Raw genomic sequence first — 15,122 nt, forward strand, 5'->3', positions numbered from 1 at the left:
GAGAAAGCCTCTGTGCATGCTAAAGTATCAGTAGGGCCTGTCATCAGCTTAAGTTGTCATTGGGATTCAGATGAAATAATGAGTTGTTACAGTTTGTTCCTGCACTTCTTTAATTCTCTGTCCATTTTTAATGTCCTGTTCTGTAGGATCTCTTCCTGCTTAGTGTTGTAAAAGGATTTGGTTGAACTGGCATCTATGCAGGTATCCAAAAATGCTTTGGGAAATTGAGTTCTTGATTAAAAAGGGCTTGTCGTTTAATCTGAGTTAGTGCTATAGTGTAGGAGTTGAGTAGGATTGTGCTGTGAGAGGTTCTTGTATTGAAAAAGTATTGGCTGCTCAAGGAAAGATGGTAGTTTTTATGACTTTCCTGCTTTTCAATTTAATTGTGTTTCCTACTTGAACTTCCCCTTAAATCTTGAAGAGATACTCATTTATTCTGGCTAACTCCTTTTGAAGTCAATGGGTATAGATTTGGGTCTGTATAGTTTTCAACCTCTGTGTTCCTGTGACTCATTCAAGGTGTAGCTCGCTTCACAGCCAGAGAAAGACTGAATTTATACAGTCCTGATACATCCTGTACGTCCTATATGTAGCCAATACTGCAGTCTTCCTACACAGATCCATGTGTAGGTATRTACATATGTTTCTCAAGTGAACAACAACATATGTGAATTGGAAGATCCTGAATTTGAGAAATCATACGAAATGAAACATGCAGTGTCACTAACAAAATATGAAATAGATTTATGTAGCAGTAGTACTGTGGAAGAACTTGCTAGGAATTCCATAATGTTGTTAAAATGACAAGATTATGAAAAGTTTCCAAATGGTGACAYTAGCAGCAGGATGCCCTTATATAGTTAGAGATTGCTCTGTTTTCAGGATAAACTGTTTGTAGTTTGTGTAGTAAATTCACTTTTCTGAAAACTGCTTTAGTTCTTTACTGTTCTTCACCAGCTAAGCTGGTGTGTGTGCGTGTGGCATCTAGCTGTTTTTAAAGAAAATATCAGACGGAATCTGTCTAACTGAGGGCTAAATGTAGTAGGTTGAGATGTACAGGGAAGACATCTATGTTTCTGATAAGTATAGTGCACTTGGAAAATACATGAAACCCTGCAGAGTGCAGAGAATTCATAGATTTGAAATTCAAAGTCTAAAGCTGTTAATCTGGTGTGTGCCTTAAAGTTCTGAGTGTGTAATCTGCTCCAGAAAATAAGTATATAAGCAAAATTTTGAAKCCATTTTCACAGAAAATACAGATTGCATTACTGTTGGTATATTTTTATTCAAAGAATTAATCTATCTTTTTTCTTTAATTGTTGTATCCACTTCTTATTTTTCAGGATTCTTTGAAAATTCCTTAGTGGTCTTGACATTGTTACAAGTGACATAAATTAGCCAGTGGCTCAGAATGATGGATACCCAGAAGACTACAAATGGTTTGCAAGTGATTGGACCAGGGACTGGTATAGGGATATCGACACTCCCCATGGTGGGGTATTTGGGAAAAGTCAGTTGAAACTTGTTTTACATGTGTGCAAAGTTCATATTTTTCCTCTATTTTGAGAGATTTTAAATTGGTCTTAATTTTCCAAAACGAGTCTCCAAATTATTTTTCCACGGAAATCTATAACAATGGCGAAAGATTGTTTTAAGTACAAGTCTGACTATTATACATTTTTATTGGTACTGTTTTAAATACTATTAGCTTTCCCGTGAAAATTTATTTGGCTTTGAAAGATCTGAATTTGTGTTGTTTGACAATAAATGTCCCTTAGTCTATTGTAAACAGAATGAACTGATATGTGATAGTGTTGCTAAAGATACTTTGTTAAATAAATCAAAAGATAAATTCATTTAGAACATTCTGTCGTATGAGTATATATTTTATAGCCATGATGAAAATCTCATCTAATTAAATGTTTTATACTGTATCAGATGTAGTGCTTTTCTATCTTGATATATATGTATCTTTTCTTGAGATAACGACTCGATTATGGGATAATGTATAAAATGCATAAACTAATTTTTCCTTTTATTTTTTTCCTAGACTTGTAGTGCTGTTCAAGTAACCGCACATGAGTATTGCCCAGTCTGCAAGGAGAAGGGCCAGGCACAAACTTTACGGACCTACCGCATTAATTTTCAAGAATCTATTTTCCTTTGTGAAAACCCTCAGGTATTTTTCTAGTTATCAGGTTTCTTGGGTTGTATTATCTTCACCATTTATACCCCTTCAACTTCAGGAGTTTACTGGTGGTAGCAAACCTGAAACAGGACTCTCTTCAGTGCATCTGCTAGACAGTATGTGGCTGTGTTTGGACAAAAGCAAAGCTAGCCTCTATGTTTATAGTGTTTATGCATAGCTGACCTAAACAGATGTTTAGAAAATAAATAATAATAATAAAAATATTTTGACTTGTATAACGAGGGAAAGAAAATCTTTATATGAATGAGATTACAAACTAAAATGTTTCTCCCTGTAACCAGTACTCTGTCCATGCAGATAGTTTCCCATTCTTTTTTTTTTCTTTTTTCTTTTTTCTTTTTTTTTTTTCTTTTTTTCTTTTTTTCTTGTTTTACTTTTCTATTCTGAGTAATTCACACAGGTTTGTAATTATAACTGCGGTGGTTTTGAAGTTTAACCTCAGTTAGATTTCTGGGCTTTTTAACAGTCAACTTTTGCTGCCTCTCCACTCCCTTTCCTGCACTCAGCTGTGTGTGCGGGGTGAGGGTATCACAGTCGCATGTAACAGTGTCCTTAAATGAACAGAGTGCAAAGACTAGATGCCTTTCTGTAATTTGGTCTCCCCAAACCACTTCCCCAACCCCTTCACTTAACAGTAATCATCCTACTATTCTGAAGGAGAGGAATGGTGGATTTGATTATATTCTGCTGGTTGCAAAGCATTCCTGTGCATGAGATCCTGTCAATACCTAGTCTGATGCATGAGGCTAGCCRAATAGATAACCTTCCAGCTTTGGAAATTGCAGAAGAGAAGAATGTTAATGCCAAATCTGTACCCTAAAGGAATTGATATAGCAGGAGGAGAGAACAGGATTTTCCTAAGCAAGATTAGCACATCTTTAAAGTATTGCAAGTGGGGAGTCGGGTATTTACTGGGAAGTGTGGGTTATCACTCTTGTTAAATTTTTTTCAGCATCGCTTTTAAGTCAGTGGTTGAATAAAACGTCCTTCCTGTCATATATATGTTGAATTTATGTATCAGTTCTATGAAAGTGTCAATTTAAATGTACTTCTAGCTACTGTTTACCTGCTATTGCTTTGTAGATTTCATTACAACTTTTTTCTTTCCTTTAGTGTATCTACCCACTCGGTTATAAACCATTAAACAACATAATTATTTCTGCTGATTCAGAAAAACACCAAATTGCATGTACTGAAAAGAAAAGGAAATTGTGTGATATTAGTGACTTTTCTCCCATTGAATTGCATCCAAAGCAGGCAAGGACTAATAACAGGGTAAATGTTGAGCAGAGTATTAATGCAAATCCTGCTGTCAGCTACTGTGAGGACAGTTTATGTGCTCCTGGGCCAAGCCCACCTAATAAATTACAGAATGACCAACAAAAGACTAGTAGCAAAGTGGAGTCTCTCATGCAGAAGGTGGACACTGAAACAACCACCAGAGCCAGCAGGGATCAAAAAAGTCCTGCGAAGACTTTGGCCGGAGCACAGCTCCTACCGAATCCTGAACTTTGCTCAACAGCATCTGAACTTTTGCTCAAAGACGATAAAAGTTCCACTAATAACTCAGATTTATGTCTTCAGTGGAGGAACGTGTATGCTCTTTGTTGGTTAAACTGCATTTTGTCAGCACTGGTACACTTAGAAACATTAAAGTTGGCTTTAACAGAAGAATACACCGAAGAAAAATGTTTACTCCAGAGCCTCCTTACAAAATACAGTCAAGCAACTGCACTTCTGAACACCTGTAAAAGAAGTAAGGTAAAAGGTGAGTGTGTTTGGCTGCTGTTCCTTTATATTCGAAGTGATGCATCTGCTACAAAGATGTGGAATTCTGTACTGGTCTGTTTGCCTTTTTTTTTTTTTTTTTTTTNTTTCCATGAATTTCCAGACCAGAGTTCTTTGTCTAACAGATTCTCAGCGATCCCTGAAAATATTTCTCTCACGGAATATATGCACACTTTGAAAGCAGAGATCAAACATTAAGTATCTCTTGAAATTTACTGTAATACAACAAGTAGATACGTTGTGAATTAAGGCTCAGGGCTCATCTAATTGAGCCTTGAACTTGTTTCCTTCCCCTCTGTATCACAGTGCTGTTCTGATCTTAGAGATCTTTTCTGATGTAATTTTTTTCACTTTCCCTCTATAAATGTCCGGTTGCCCTGTCACGCCAAAAATAGTAAAGCTGGGAAAATAATGCTCTTTTGTAGCCTCAGCTGTGCTGACAGGAGAACTGCTTCTGCTGAGGTCCGTGAGCGGGTGCTGCTTCCTGCCCCGTTCCAGTCCAGGTCAGCCGGATGGGCCAACGTGGTGCCTCCTGTCCGAGTGSGCCAGGAGCCTTTCACAGGAGCAATGGGCAGCGCCGAGCAGCTGGGGGAACCTTCCAGCCAGCACAGCAGGGACTGCACCATGTGCCACTCTGAGCTCTGAGGATGGGCTTTGATCATTTTGTGTAGTCTGACTTCGATTTAAGGCTCTTTAACTGCTGATATATACATATATATATATATTTCTAGTTCTTTTGAACTGGCCCATTGGAGTCATACAGGTCTCTTGACCAGCCAGTACCTTTGATGCAAGTTTTCTCAGTAGACCTCTCAGGAAAAGTGAGTGTGGGACTATATAGACTATAGTGCCATAAGAGCATTAGGTAAYTTAATAGCATATCTTCCCTGGAAAGAGCAGTGGGTGTAAGAAAAATGGTGTAATAGACTTTGTGACACAGAAACCGTAATATTCCTAAAGAAAGGAGAAAAAAAAAAAAAACTAAAGAACTTGTAAGTAATCCTACATGCTCCAGTTCTAGCCAGAACTTGGGGTTGTTTATTTTTAGATTTTCAAATGTTGCCTGGAGATCTCTGCCATCACAGTACCTGCCTCTACTACTGCTTGTGAAGAAGCCCTGATGCAGGAGAGCCCTTGGTTGGGATGCCACATTACTGTCCTGAGGAAGGGCATCGTAATGTGACGTTGCTTGAAATAATCTGAGTTTTTCCATTTCTAGGAGTTGCTGCAAAACAAATTAGTCTCTGTGGGCAACGGGGGAAGGCAMTGGAGGAGGAACAGTCGTATCATGGTGTAGTTTTGCCCTGCTGTCTGTTGCTTCAGTCTCTCTTATTTCTGTTTGATTTTAAAAAATAAGCAGTAGAGCTGAAGATTATTATTATTATTTTCTGTAATCATAAGTGTTCTAAGAAATAATTTCCACCGTTATATTAAAATCTTCCTTTAATTTGTGGAGGTTATGACCATGATTCCGTACTAGCTTTCTTGAGCTTAAATTTTCTGTTTCTATATAAACAATGCAACTATTGTGAGATTAGGTTACATACTAATGATGACTAATAGATTTATTCATATTTTAAAATGGTGACTTTGGAATTTATTTTATTTAATCAGAGACAACACATTAAAATACCTTATTAACAAATGTGTGATATCGTTACAAAGCAATTAAGCAAGTTTTTGCTCTTTTGATCTAAAAATTTAGGGGTTTTATTCTGTTCTTAAACTCTGAATCTTCAGAGTTTATATATATATATATATATATAAAATCTTTATATAACTCTGAATCTTCAGGGTTTTTATATATATATATATATATACACACACACACATATGTAATCTTTAAATGTCTTATTATCCAGTTAATAGTACACAATTGTAACCAGATTTTAAGTCAGTTTAAGTAATTTCTGGTAAAATGTGTATAATTTTTGTAAATTCTACTGCAATTTTCAATTTTCAGCATTAATGCTAAGCATTGGCTGTGTCTTACCAACAACCACAAAGAAGTGAATGGTATGAAAAGCATTCCCCGCCCACCCCAGTCAATGAATACATCCTAGATGAATGTGAAGTAGGGGACTGTTACACATGAATACATGGAAATGCATATCCTTATATCCTTTCTTTTTTTTTTTTTCCTAGATGTTCTTCCAAAAGCAGAATCCCATCTCAATGAAATCAGAAATAGAATTTTTATGCAGCTTCAGCCTCTGCTTGGGTGTAAATTGGGTGAGTACTTATTGCAGAATCTCTGAATTTATTTATACATATAAAAATATGTGTGGATATATGCATACAAGATCTCTTACAGATACATTTTAMGTATCGCTTACTGTGTGATAAGCTTTTTTGTCTCTTAACTAACTTTGAAGTTTAGAGAGCAGCATTTTCTTCTCTTGGCAATTGTGCTGTAGTCACAAAATAGCCAGAGAGCAACCTGCCAACAGGGACCTGTCCCTTTGTGAGGATTAGAGACKCTGTCTACGTAAAGATACCTTGAATTAGGATTAGAATACCTTGATATTAGTAAACTTACCCCTTTCCTTCCAAAGTACTGATTTCATGCTGATTTCAGCTGATTTCAAATATTCAGTGACTGTTTTTCCCCCTGATCTCTGAAGGTGAGGAGGAAAGCCCAGTGTTTGCGCTCCCTCTGCTTTTACGACAGGATCGCCAAGCGGAGAAGCTGTTCCTGACTTCATTTTCATGGAAGTTTGAGTGCTTACGGTGTGGCTACAAATACCAGGACCGGTGAGATTTTTTCTTTAAGTAGCTTTTGCTTACAAGCTTCTTCCTCGCCTTTTAAGTCTCTGCTTAATTCCTGGTTTTTGTTTGGTTTTTGTATGGCTTAAACTTGTTGTGGTTTCATGTGATCCATTTTTTTTAGGCTGCCGTTTGCAAATGACTTACTGCTGTGTCATGTCTTAGTGTTATCTTGCAGTTAGGAGTGTTACCATGTAATTCAAAATGGAGTAATGCACAATCGTGCTGCCTTARCAATGCTCTTGCTGATTTTATTTATTTATTTATTTTTGCTGAGAGTGTACAGCCTGCTGCTTTTCCAAAGAAGAAATGCCTGACAAACCTTTGCTGTTGAAGAATACCTCTGATTCGTTTGTATTGCAAAGGATTAGAAATTTACATAGACGAGATTTGCTCGCATAGTTGATTTATTTTACAGCAGTATTAGAGAAGTGATTGATTGAATTCCGTATAGCTCAAATAAGTGCAAGCTGCTCCCTTAGGTTCCTTCTAGAATCAGCAGAAGAGGAGAGGTGTCTTCAGAAGGCAACTCATTTCACTTCAAAAATTCCTCTTTCTCTGCAGTGTCTTAGGTTTATACTGTGAACTTCTAGACCAACAAATGAGGCAGGATGAATTCTGTCCTTTATACCTGCAGCTAATATATAGCCCTGTTAATAAGCTTTTTTTCAACAAGCTGAAAAATCTAGGTTAGGTTGAATATAAAATAAGATCCTTCTGCGGCTGATGAATGAATGAGCTACTTTTTTTCTCTTTAATATTCCGTACTTTGTATTTTCATGTGTGTGAGCACTGCTCTGAATGCACTGGTTCTTTGAAAACAAGGCCTTGTGTTTGCTATTCTGATATAATTTCTTACTGCATCTTCACTCTGTGTTGAGCCCTTGCATTGCTTAGTAAATTACTAAAGTCTTGGTAGGGGCTTCCCCATATTTTGAAAAGGAAAAAGAGATAAGATGTTAGGGGATAAAGAGCAGATAATGTGGAATTAAAGGCCTTAATGCTGAGAACAACGGTGACTGTAGTGTTTGGCAGGAGTGAGTTCAGTGCTTACTTGTATCTGATGCAGTTACAATGGAGCTCATGGAAATTGCATGAATATGAATAGAATTAGCCTTAGTCATAACATTTTTGTAACTTTTTCCCACTTTTTTCCTACTGGTGTGAAGTAGATATTTTTACTGTCTTCTGCTCAGCAATTTAATTTACTCCTTTTTTTGTCTGTGTCCAGGTGTGGGAAAACATTACCAACGTTCACAAATGTAATCGCTGATTGGCATCCACTTAATGCTGTTCACATTGGTCCGTGTAATAACTGTAATGATAAATCTCAAAGAAGACAGATGGTTTTGGAAAAGTAAGTTTGAATATGTGAACTTGAAGAGAAAACAGATAAAAGTCTGAGACTTACAAAAGCAAATGCTRAACTTTGAACTCTCATCTCCACACCATCATCCCTGGTGTCTGTGGATAAAACTGCTCTCTGATCGTGTTTGGTTTCGCTTGGAAATCCTGTCCTGTCTTGGTTATAATACAGTTGTATCCTGTCTTTCTTATTTCTCCCTCCCCCTCTCAATTTCTTGTGTGCATTTTTGGTTCCCCACATTTATAACAAAGCAAAAATCTCCCGGGGAATTTGTCTCCGGTGAGTACTACTCACTCTGAGGAGACTTGTGCAGTGATAAAATAGTAACAGCAGGGCTGGCTGCTCTTTGTGATGCCTTGTTTGTGATTTTTCATTAGGAACTTCTACTGATAATTTCTTGTAATAAAATAATTTTTATTGTTCTTATTGTTTCTGTTATAGAGTACCCACAATATTTATGTTGCATTTCGTCGAAGGCTTGCCACACAACAACCTGGAGAATTACTCTTTTCAGTTTGAAGGGGATTCCTACCAAATAACGTCTGTTGTTCAGTATCAGTCAGCCAAGAAGCACTTTGTAACCTGGTGTTTGAATCCTGATGGTAAGAACCAGAAATTTGGTTATAACAGTGCATGAATCCCCATCAAATACAGTTTTATGAGTTGTTGAAATAGTCCCAATTATCCACAGATAATAAATAGGTCACATTTTTTTGTCTGTATTCCAAGTTTCCTATTAAAAACCTGAGAATAGTTATAGAAACTTGGTTGCTTATTTTGTTTCATCAGAAGGTTTCGTTTTGGTTCAGCTGATTTGTTCAGCAGTGTCCTGGCCTAGGCTGTTTTCAATGGGAAAAGTCATTCGGGTAGAATCATTTCCTTTCATAACCTTGTAAAAACAGAAGCAACTATGACCTGAGCTGTTGGTCAAATTGTGTTTGTTAGTTGAAGCCAAATATTCAACCATTCTTGGGCAGGAATGGGAAAACTTAGGAACTTAGGGGACTGATGCTTAGTTTCTCGTTGCTTCTGATCTGCACTTCAGCTGATGGGTGGGAGGCACAGTTAGGAGTTGGAAGCCTTCACATTCAACAGTGTGAGGGTTCTCTTGGTTCAGCAGCAGAGCTTCACTCAAGTGCTGTGCATCTGTTGTGCATCTCGGGCTGAGAAACGTGTCTGAGAGGTGGTTCTTCCCTCAGACCTGTGCAGCTGATTCTGTGCAGGTTCTGTGCAGGATGTCAGCGTCCCTAGCTAAGCCAAAAAGCCTGAGCTTTGCTTTCCTGGTCGACCTACCCTGAGCTGCAAATAATCCTGCAGCAAATATCCTGCTTGAGTGTGACCCSTTCTTAGGGGGGAGGCCTCTCAGCTTCCCTCTGATGCAATAAAGAATGGAGGAAAAACTTGCTTTTCTGTATGCCAAGGAATGAGTTAATAGAAGTGTTTGACAAATGTCTGAGAAATAGTAATTTCAGATTTAAAGGTCTCTGAGTAACGCCGGTTGCTGTTTATTTTTCAGGAAGTTGGCTTGAATGTGATGATTTAAAGGGTCCGTATTGCAAGAAACATAAAAGATTTGAAGTTCCTCCTTCAGAGATTTTTATTGTTTTCTGGGAAAAGAAAATCTCCAGTGCGCCGAAAGAAGCGGACGCACAGTTCCTGAGTAAAAATAGTGAAGATTTTCCTCTTAATAATGTACAGCCGAATTCCCCAGCGTTGCACTGTGGTTTTGCTGTGGACRGAATAGCTGCGGAACCTCACGGAGAGGATTCTGTGAGAATTCCAGATAAGAAGCCCCAGCAGGTAGCCGAGGATGAAAGCGGCGCTCGTCGGGCTTCGGCAGAGCTGGCACACGACGATGTTATAACTCTGACACTTGTCGAAATTCAGCTCGACKCAGAAGCTCAATCACTGGAGAACAGGCAGGTGGTGGGAAATAACCTTGTTGGCGGGACGGACTCGCTGCGACAGCAGGAATCAGCTTGTTCACCTGGGGCTCCGCAGAGGGGAGAGGCTGCTGGAACTAGGCTGCCTGAGAATAATCAATGCGCTTTATCTGAAGATCGCAGCGTCTCCTTACCTCCAGAAGAGCTAAATACAGCAAGTATTACTGCTCCAGTGCCTAAAAACCACTTCTCTTACCCATCTTACTCGCCTCTTGCTCAGAGAACGGATGACAGAGCAGATTTATTTAATAGAGCAAATGGTACTGGATTAAGTTCAGAACTTCAGCTAAAGAAGAATTTCTCACCTGCGAATAATATTACACAAAAGTCACCTGACTTGACAGATGGAAGCAAAACTGTAGTTGATTCTCARATTGCGAATGCTGCTGCTGCTAATAATCCTCTTCAGCCTTCACAAAAAGACCAGAAAAGAGGATTTGTAGGAAGCTGGGTAAAGAAATTACTAAGCAGGAATACTTCTTTTATGCCTTCAAGTGCCTCAACTCTTAAAAATCAGCGAAATTCCCAAACTCCTTCAGTGCAAAAAGTRAGTGATGTAAGGCTGCCAGTTAAGGGAGCAAGTAACTTTGATGGATTTCAAGGCAGAGGCGCAAACAAAGTGGCCGAGACCCCTAAATTAGCAGTTCCTCAAAGTAAAAATATTCRTCCTTTGTCAAATTTCAAAGGGTTTTCTGCAAACATTCATCTTCCTACGAAAAAACCTGTTGCTAACGAAGGTCCAGCTTGGAGGAAGGCAGGTGTGATGGATGCCTCGAGCTGGGCAGTGCAGCTTCATTCACCCAGCTCCAGTGCTGGGAGGGTGAAGGAGTCAGATGCCGATCAAATCAAAAAGCTCCGCCAAAAACTGCTAAAAAAGCTTAATGCTAAAAAGAAGAAGTTGGCTTCGCTGGACAGGCTTGCAGGGGAACAGATGCAGCACGAGAGGCCTGTGAACGGAGCTGGAAGCACCCCAGCTCGTTTCGACCCTCCTAATGAATCTCACAACGACAGTGAGTTATTACAGACGTTTTTAAGGGAGCTGCAGCATCAGATTGACGCTGCGGATAACGCATCTGATGCAAGCTCTGTTTCCATGTGCACTGGCCATGATGCTAATAGTGAAATATTGGCAGAATTACTGTCCCCTGCTTCCACGGTGGCTTCCTTAGAGGTTCCAAGAGGTGAGGACGAATGYAGGTATTTGGAAATGGGGGACAGCAGCGCGGCCCCGGGCGGGCCTGCCGAGGCGGCCGGCGCGTCCCACGCCACGGGGCCCCGGCAAGATCACAATTACTACAGCCCTGTGAAGGACAGCACTGCCCAGGGGCCACCAATGAACAAATGCAGCATGAGAAAACTCGCTTTTGAAAGTCCCACAAGYGAAGATCTCCTCGAAGACCTGTTCTCCATTTCAGAACCAAGCTCAATAGCAGGCGATATAGATTTACCTCATTTTGATGAAACTCTGTTTGAAAATTGGTGAAGATTCAGTTCCTTATTTTTAGTATTTTTAATATTATGTATATATTGAAACAAAGCACTATTTAAATTATATTTTCTATCTTGGTTAATTGCACACTGGCTGTACTTGAAGAATTTACATTTGAAGTATTTTTTTTTCCTTAGGGTTGCATTTTAGAAGACAAACAAGGTTTTAATCCCATTTTGCCTGTGAACGAGTTATTTTAGGGGTAGAATAAGAGGATAGAGTAAATTAAAAGCTCTTATAAGTCTTCTTTTTTTTTGCTGCTGCTCTTAATGTGGCAAATTCATATTTTATAGAGCTTGAAAATAACAACTTTCACTATCCTTGATGGTGTAAGTAATACTGTTTAGGAAGTCTTGATCTATTTTTCAGAAGTCTTGTTGTCCAACCTCACACTGACCCTAAATCAGGGGTATTTGAATCCCTCAATGCAAAGATGATTGCCACGCTGAGAGGTCAAGCATGGTGTGTTCTGCTGGGCATTTCAGTCTTCAGATCTACAGGTCTGCAAGCTCTTCCTGCATGTAAGGAAGGAGGGATATAAAATCAAAATTTTCCTATCTAAAGTGCTGTGGTTCRTTCCAGGTTAAATGAAAATACAATTTTGCAGAATATACTTCTGAGCCTGCTAATCTTTTAAGCAAAATAAATAGGATTTGACCCAGAATTTGCAGCATTAAGAAAGAGCTGGTACCAATGGTAACTTTCATGTATCCAGTGCTGCAAATTCATTACTACGAAAGTGCCCAAGCATTAAAGTTAACTGACATTAGCACTGATAACTGCTGCCACTAGGAATTTTTCATGGATRGAGCTGAGTACTCCAGCCTTTGCACAAGGGAATGTACACTGTGTAGGGAATCCTACACAGTAGGAACAAAGGAATGGAGAAATATGGCAAGAAAGAGGGAGTAAGAAGAGAGGAGCGTTTACATCTCGGTATTTCTGGATTTGTGTATAGCTTTCATTTTGTTTAATACATACRTGAATTCATGTATACAAACCTGAGATTATTGTTTGCCAAATTACAGCTCCTAAAATATTCTTCACATCCRTGGCAATAAAGATTTTATCAGCAAGGCTGGTTCAGCCCTTTTTGGAGGCACTCTGTGTTTTATTTATCCCCAATGCAAAACATAAGCSCTGCTGTCGTACCCTTGAACAGGTGCACTAGAACAGAGCGGTTGTTACAGGTCATGGCTACAGAGGTGGATGGGCTTGGATAACTTGACCAGATCCCAAAAGTGTGTGAAAAGCAGTCAGGGGTGCTGAACTCGCCCTCCCAAACTGCCTCTGTTGCAATTGTGGGTATGTCCATGAAACTTCCACTACAGCAAATGAACAACTTCACTCTGATTAGGTCATTGTTAAAAACCTGAGCACCTCCTTTATTTTAAATGTCTTATTGATACATTACAATGGAAAAAAATATTTTTTAATGTAAAGTCCTGGTACGCTGCTGGAGAAATGTTTGTCCGTGTATTCCCCTTAATAAAAAAGAGYGTTGACCGAAGCTGGAGTTTTACTTTTCGGGGGATAACAGAGGTGTCCCTGCAAGACGTGAGGGGCAGTGGGATTTTCCTGCAGTTTATTGACCAGATGGTTCCTGAAARCCGCGGTGCCCCGACCCCGAATGCCTTTTGCAGAGACCTTAATGAAGAATGTTAATGAAGAAATGATGCTCTGGATAGTTGTTTCCTCGTTGGAACGACAAAAATATCCTTAATCCCTCTGGTTCTTTGCAAGTGAGAATTTGGCTGAGTGTTTCTTCCATGAAGGAGTCTCTGTTCAGCCTGGACTTGGATGATCACTGCGCTTTCTTGTTTGAGGCTGTTCTAAAATGCAGCCTGGACAACGAGACTTTTATTTGCAGTGAAGAGAATATAAATGTATTAATTTTCCATCGCTTAGAAATATATATTGGGCACGCAGCAAMTATGGTGAGTGAGCAGGTGTGAGTCACCTTATTTTGTAGGTCCATCATGTTCTAGGGTCAATTTTTAAAGGTCTCRGTGGTGGCTTTGTGCACTTGGGATTGTATTTTACATGTTTTTGCCCTCTGATTTAGGAAAGGCACGATTGTGACAGATTTACATTTTTTAAGGTTAAAATCAGCTGTGTGGGGAAGGAGGGGCTCTGGTTCTGATCTTACTGCTTTATGATCTAGTGAATCATTTTTTAATAAGGAGTATTTGAAAGAGATGACGACGTCTCCTGCTGGCTGCAGGAAMCCAGCCCTCCAGTGGAGCTCTCTACATGGGGTTTTCTTGCATYCCTCTTCCCCCTCGCTACACGTTGGCTCGGGAAATTGTGTGCAGCCTCTCAGAAGTGCCCAGTTTCCATCTGGTTCGTTTTCAGGGTTGGTTGTTGCTGTTCGTCCTTCTTTTGGCCCTGAGTTTTGCTTGCAGGGGAGGTGCTGGAGCTGCACAGCACAATACAGCAGAAGAGCAGGACACASAAGGAGGAGCAGAGGATGGACGGGAGCGCAGGGAAGTGGGTGCCGCCTCCCCGCTGTTGAGCGCAGCGTTTTGACCGGCCTCGTCAGCGTTGCGGTTTCATCACTCCCATGTCGCGATCCAAGGCTGCCCGGGCCTTGTGTAACGCCCGAACTGCAGGACCTGGGTGCTGCAAGCCCGAGCACCCCAAGACACCCTAGGGTGTCTGCAGGGAGGTTGAAGACGCCTCAGAGGGGGCTTCTCCCCGTACATGGGCTCACATTCTTTTGTTTAAATCGCTATCCAAGGAGGCTTAGTATAAGGAGGCTTCCATTTCCTTAGCTTGGAGAGTGCAGTCCCTATTTTTGAGTATTTAGGAAATATGCATTTGATCCTTTAAGCAGTGTTTTACAGTCCTTGCCCACTTGATGTGCGCTGTCATTTTAAATTTCCTATTTTTCATTTTCAGGTTTGCTTTCATTTTAACCTCCAGCCGTCATATTTTCAGCAACTCGCTTTTTCTATAATTGCAGCCCGTATTTGTTTTCTATACAGTTGCAGCCTGAAGAGGTTCAAATCACGGGGAAAGTCGGGAGAAGGAATTAGCTTGTGYTTTTGAATTTCCTAAGGAGCCAGCACTTTTCATACAACCTCTGCTCGTTCGCCCCCCTCCTTCAAGCCTTGCTTTTCACTGCCRAGATGAGGTTTTCAAATTTTTTGCTCCTCAGTGCCGTGAGCATTAGTGTTGACTGCCGCTATCTCGCGTGCCCTCAGCGCCAGTCAAAACCGGAGCGGTGCTGAGGCTAAGGAGCCGCCGCGCCTGCCTTCCTTTCAAGTGCCAGGAGTGAAAATGCCACCGTTTGGCGGTGGGATCGCTTCAAAGGTTTCACTCTGAGCTTTCTGATGACACTCAAGCCATTTCCATTCAGACTCCTTTCTCTTCCTTCGGGTTACCTTTCCCAGCAGGCAGGCTCAGATATTGTATTTTTAAAGAGAAAGCTAAAGTGGGGCAATGAACCAAATCGTATAGGCCTGTCCTTCCTCGTGGATGCTCTTCCTGGGGCCGGCCAAGCTGGAATTCAAGGGCTTTTTGGGAGGAAGCTGGGCAGAGCTTGTGGCTTCACGTATA

At 40.2% G+C, this 15,122-nt stretch overlaps 1 protein-coding gene across 1 annotated transcript; it reads left to right on the forward strand.

Moving 5' to 3' along the window:
- Positions 1-1,317: 1,317 nt before the first annotated feature.
- USPL1 (ubiquitin specific peptidase like 1) lies at positions 1,318-12,940 on the forward strand. Its single transcript, XM_026049836.1, has 8 exons — positions 1,318-1,510; positions 2,051-2,179; positions 3,323-3,977; positions 6,143-6,229; positions 6,622-6,751; positions 7,995-8,120; positions 8,571-8,731; positions 9,646-12,940. The coding sequence occupies exons 1-8, from the start codon at positions 1,412-1,414 to the stop codon at positions 11,553-11,555; spliced, it is 3,297 nt and encodes a 1,098-aa protein (XP_025905621.1). The 5' UTR covers positions 1,318-1,411; the 3' UTR covers positions 11,556-12,940.
- Positions 12,941-15,122: the final 2,182 nt, after the last annotated feature.

Source organism: Nothoprocta perdicaria, unplaced genomic scaffold (genome assembly GCF_003342845.1).
Source record: "Nothoprocta perdicaria isolate Ctin4 unplaced genomic scaffold, notPer1 scaffold_62, whole genome shotgun sequence".
NCBI classification, from domain to species: Eukaryota; Metazoa; Chordata; class Aves; order Tinamiformes; family Tinamidae; genus Nothoprocta; species Nothoprocta perdicaria.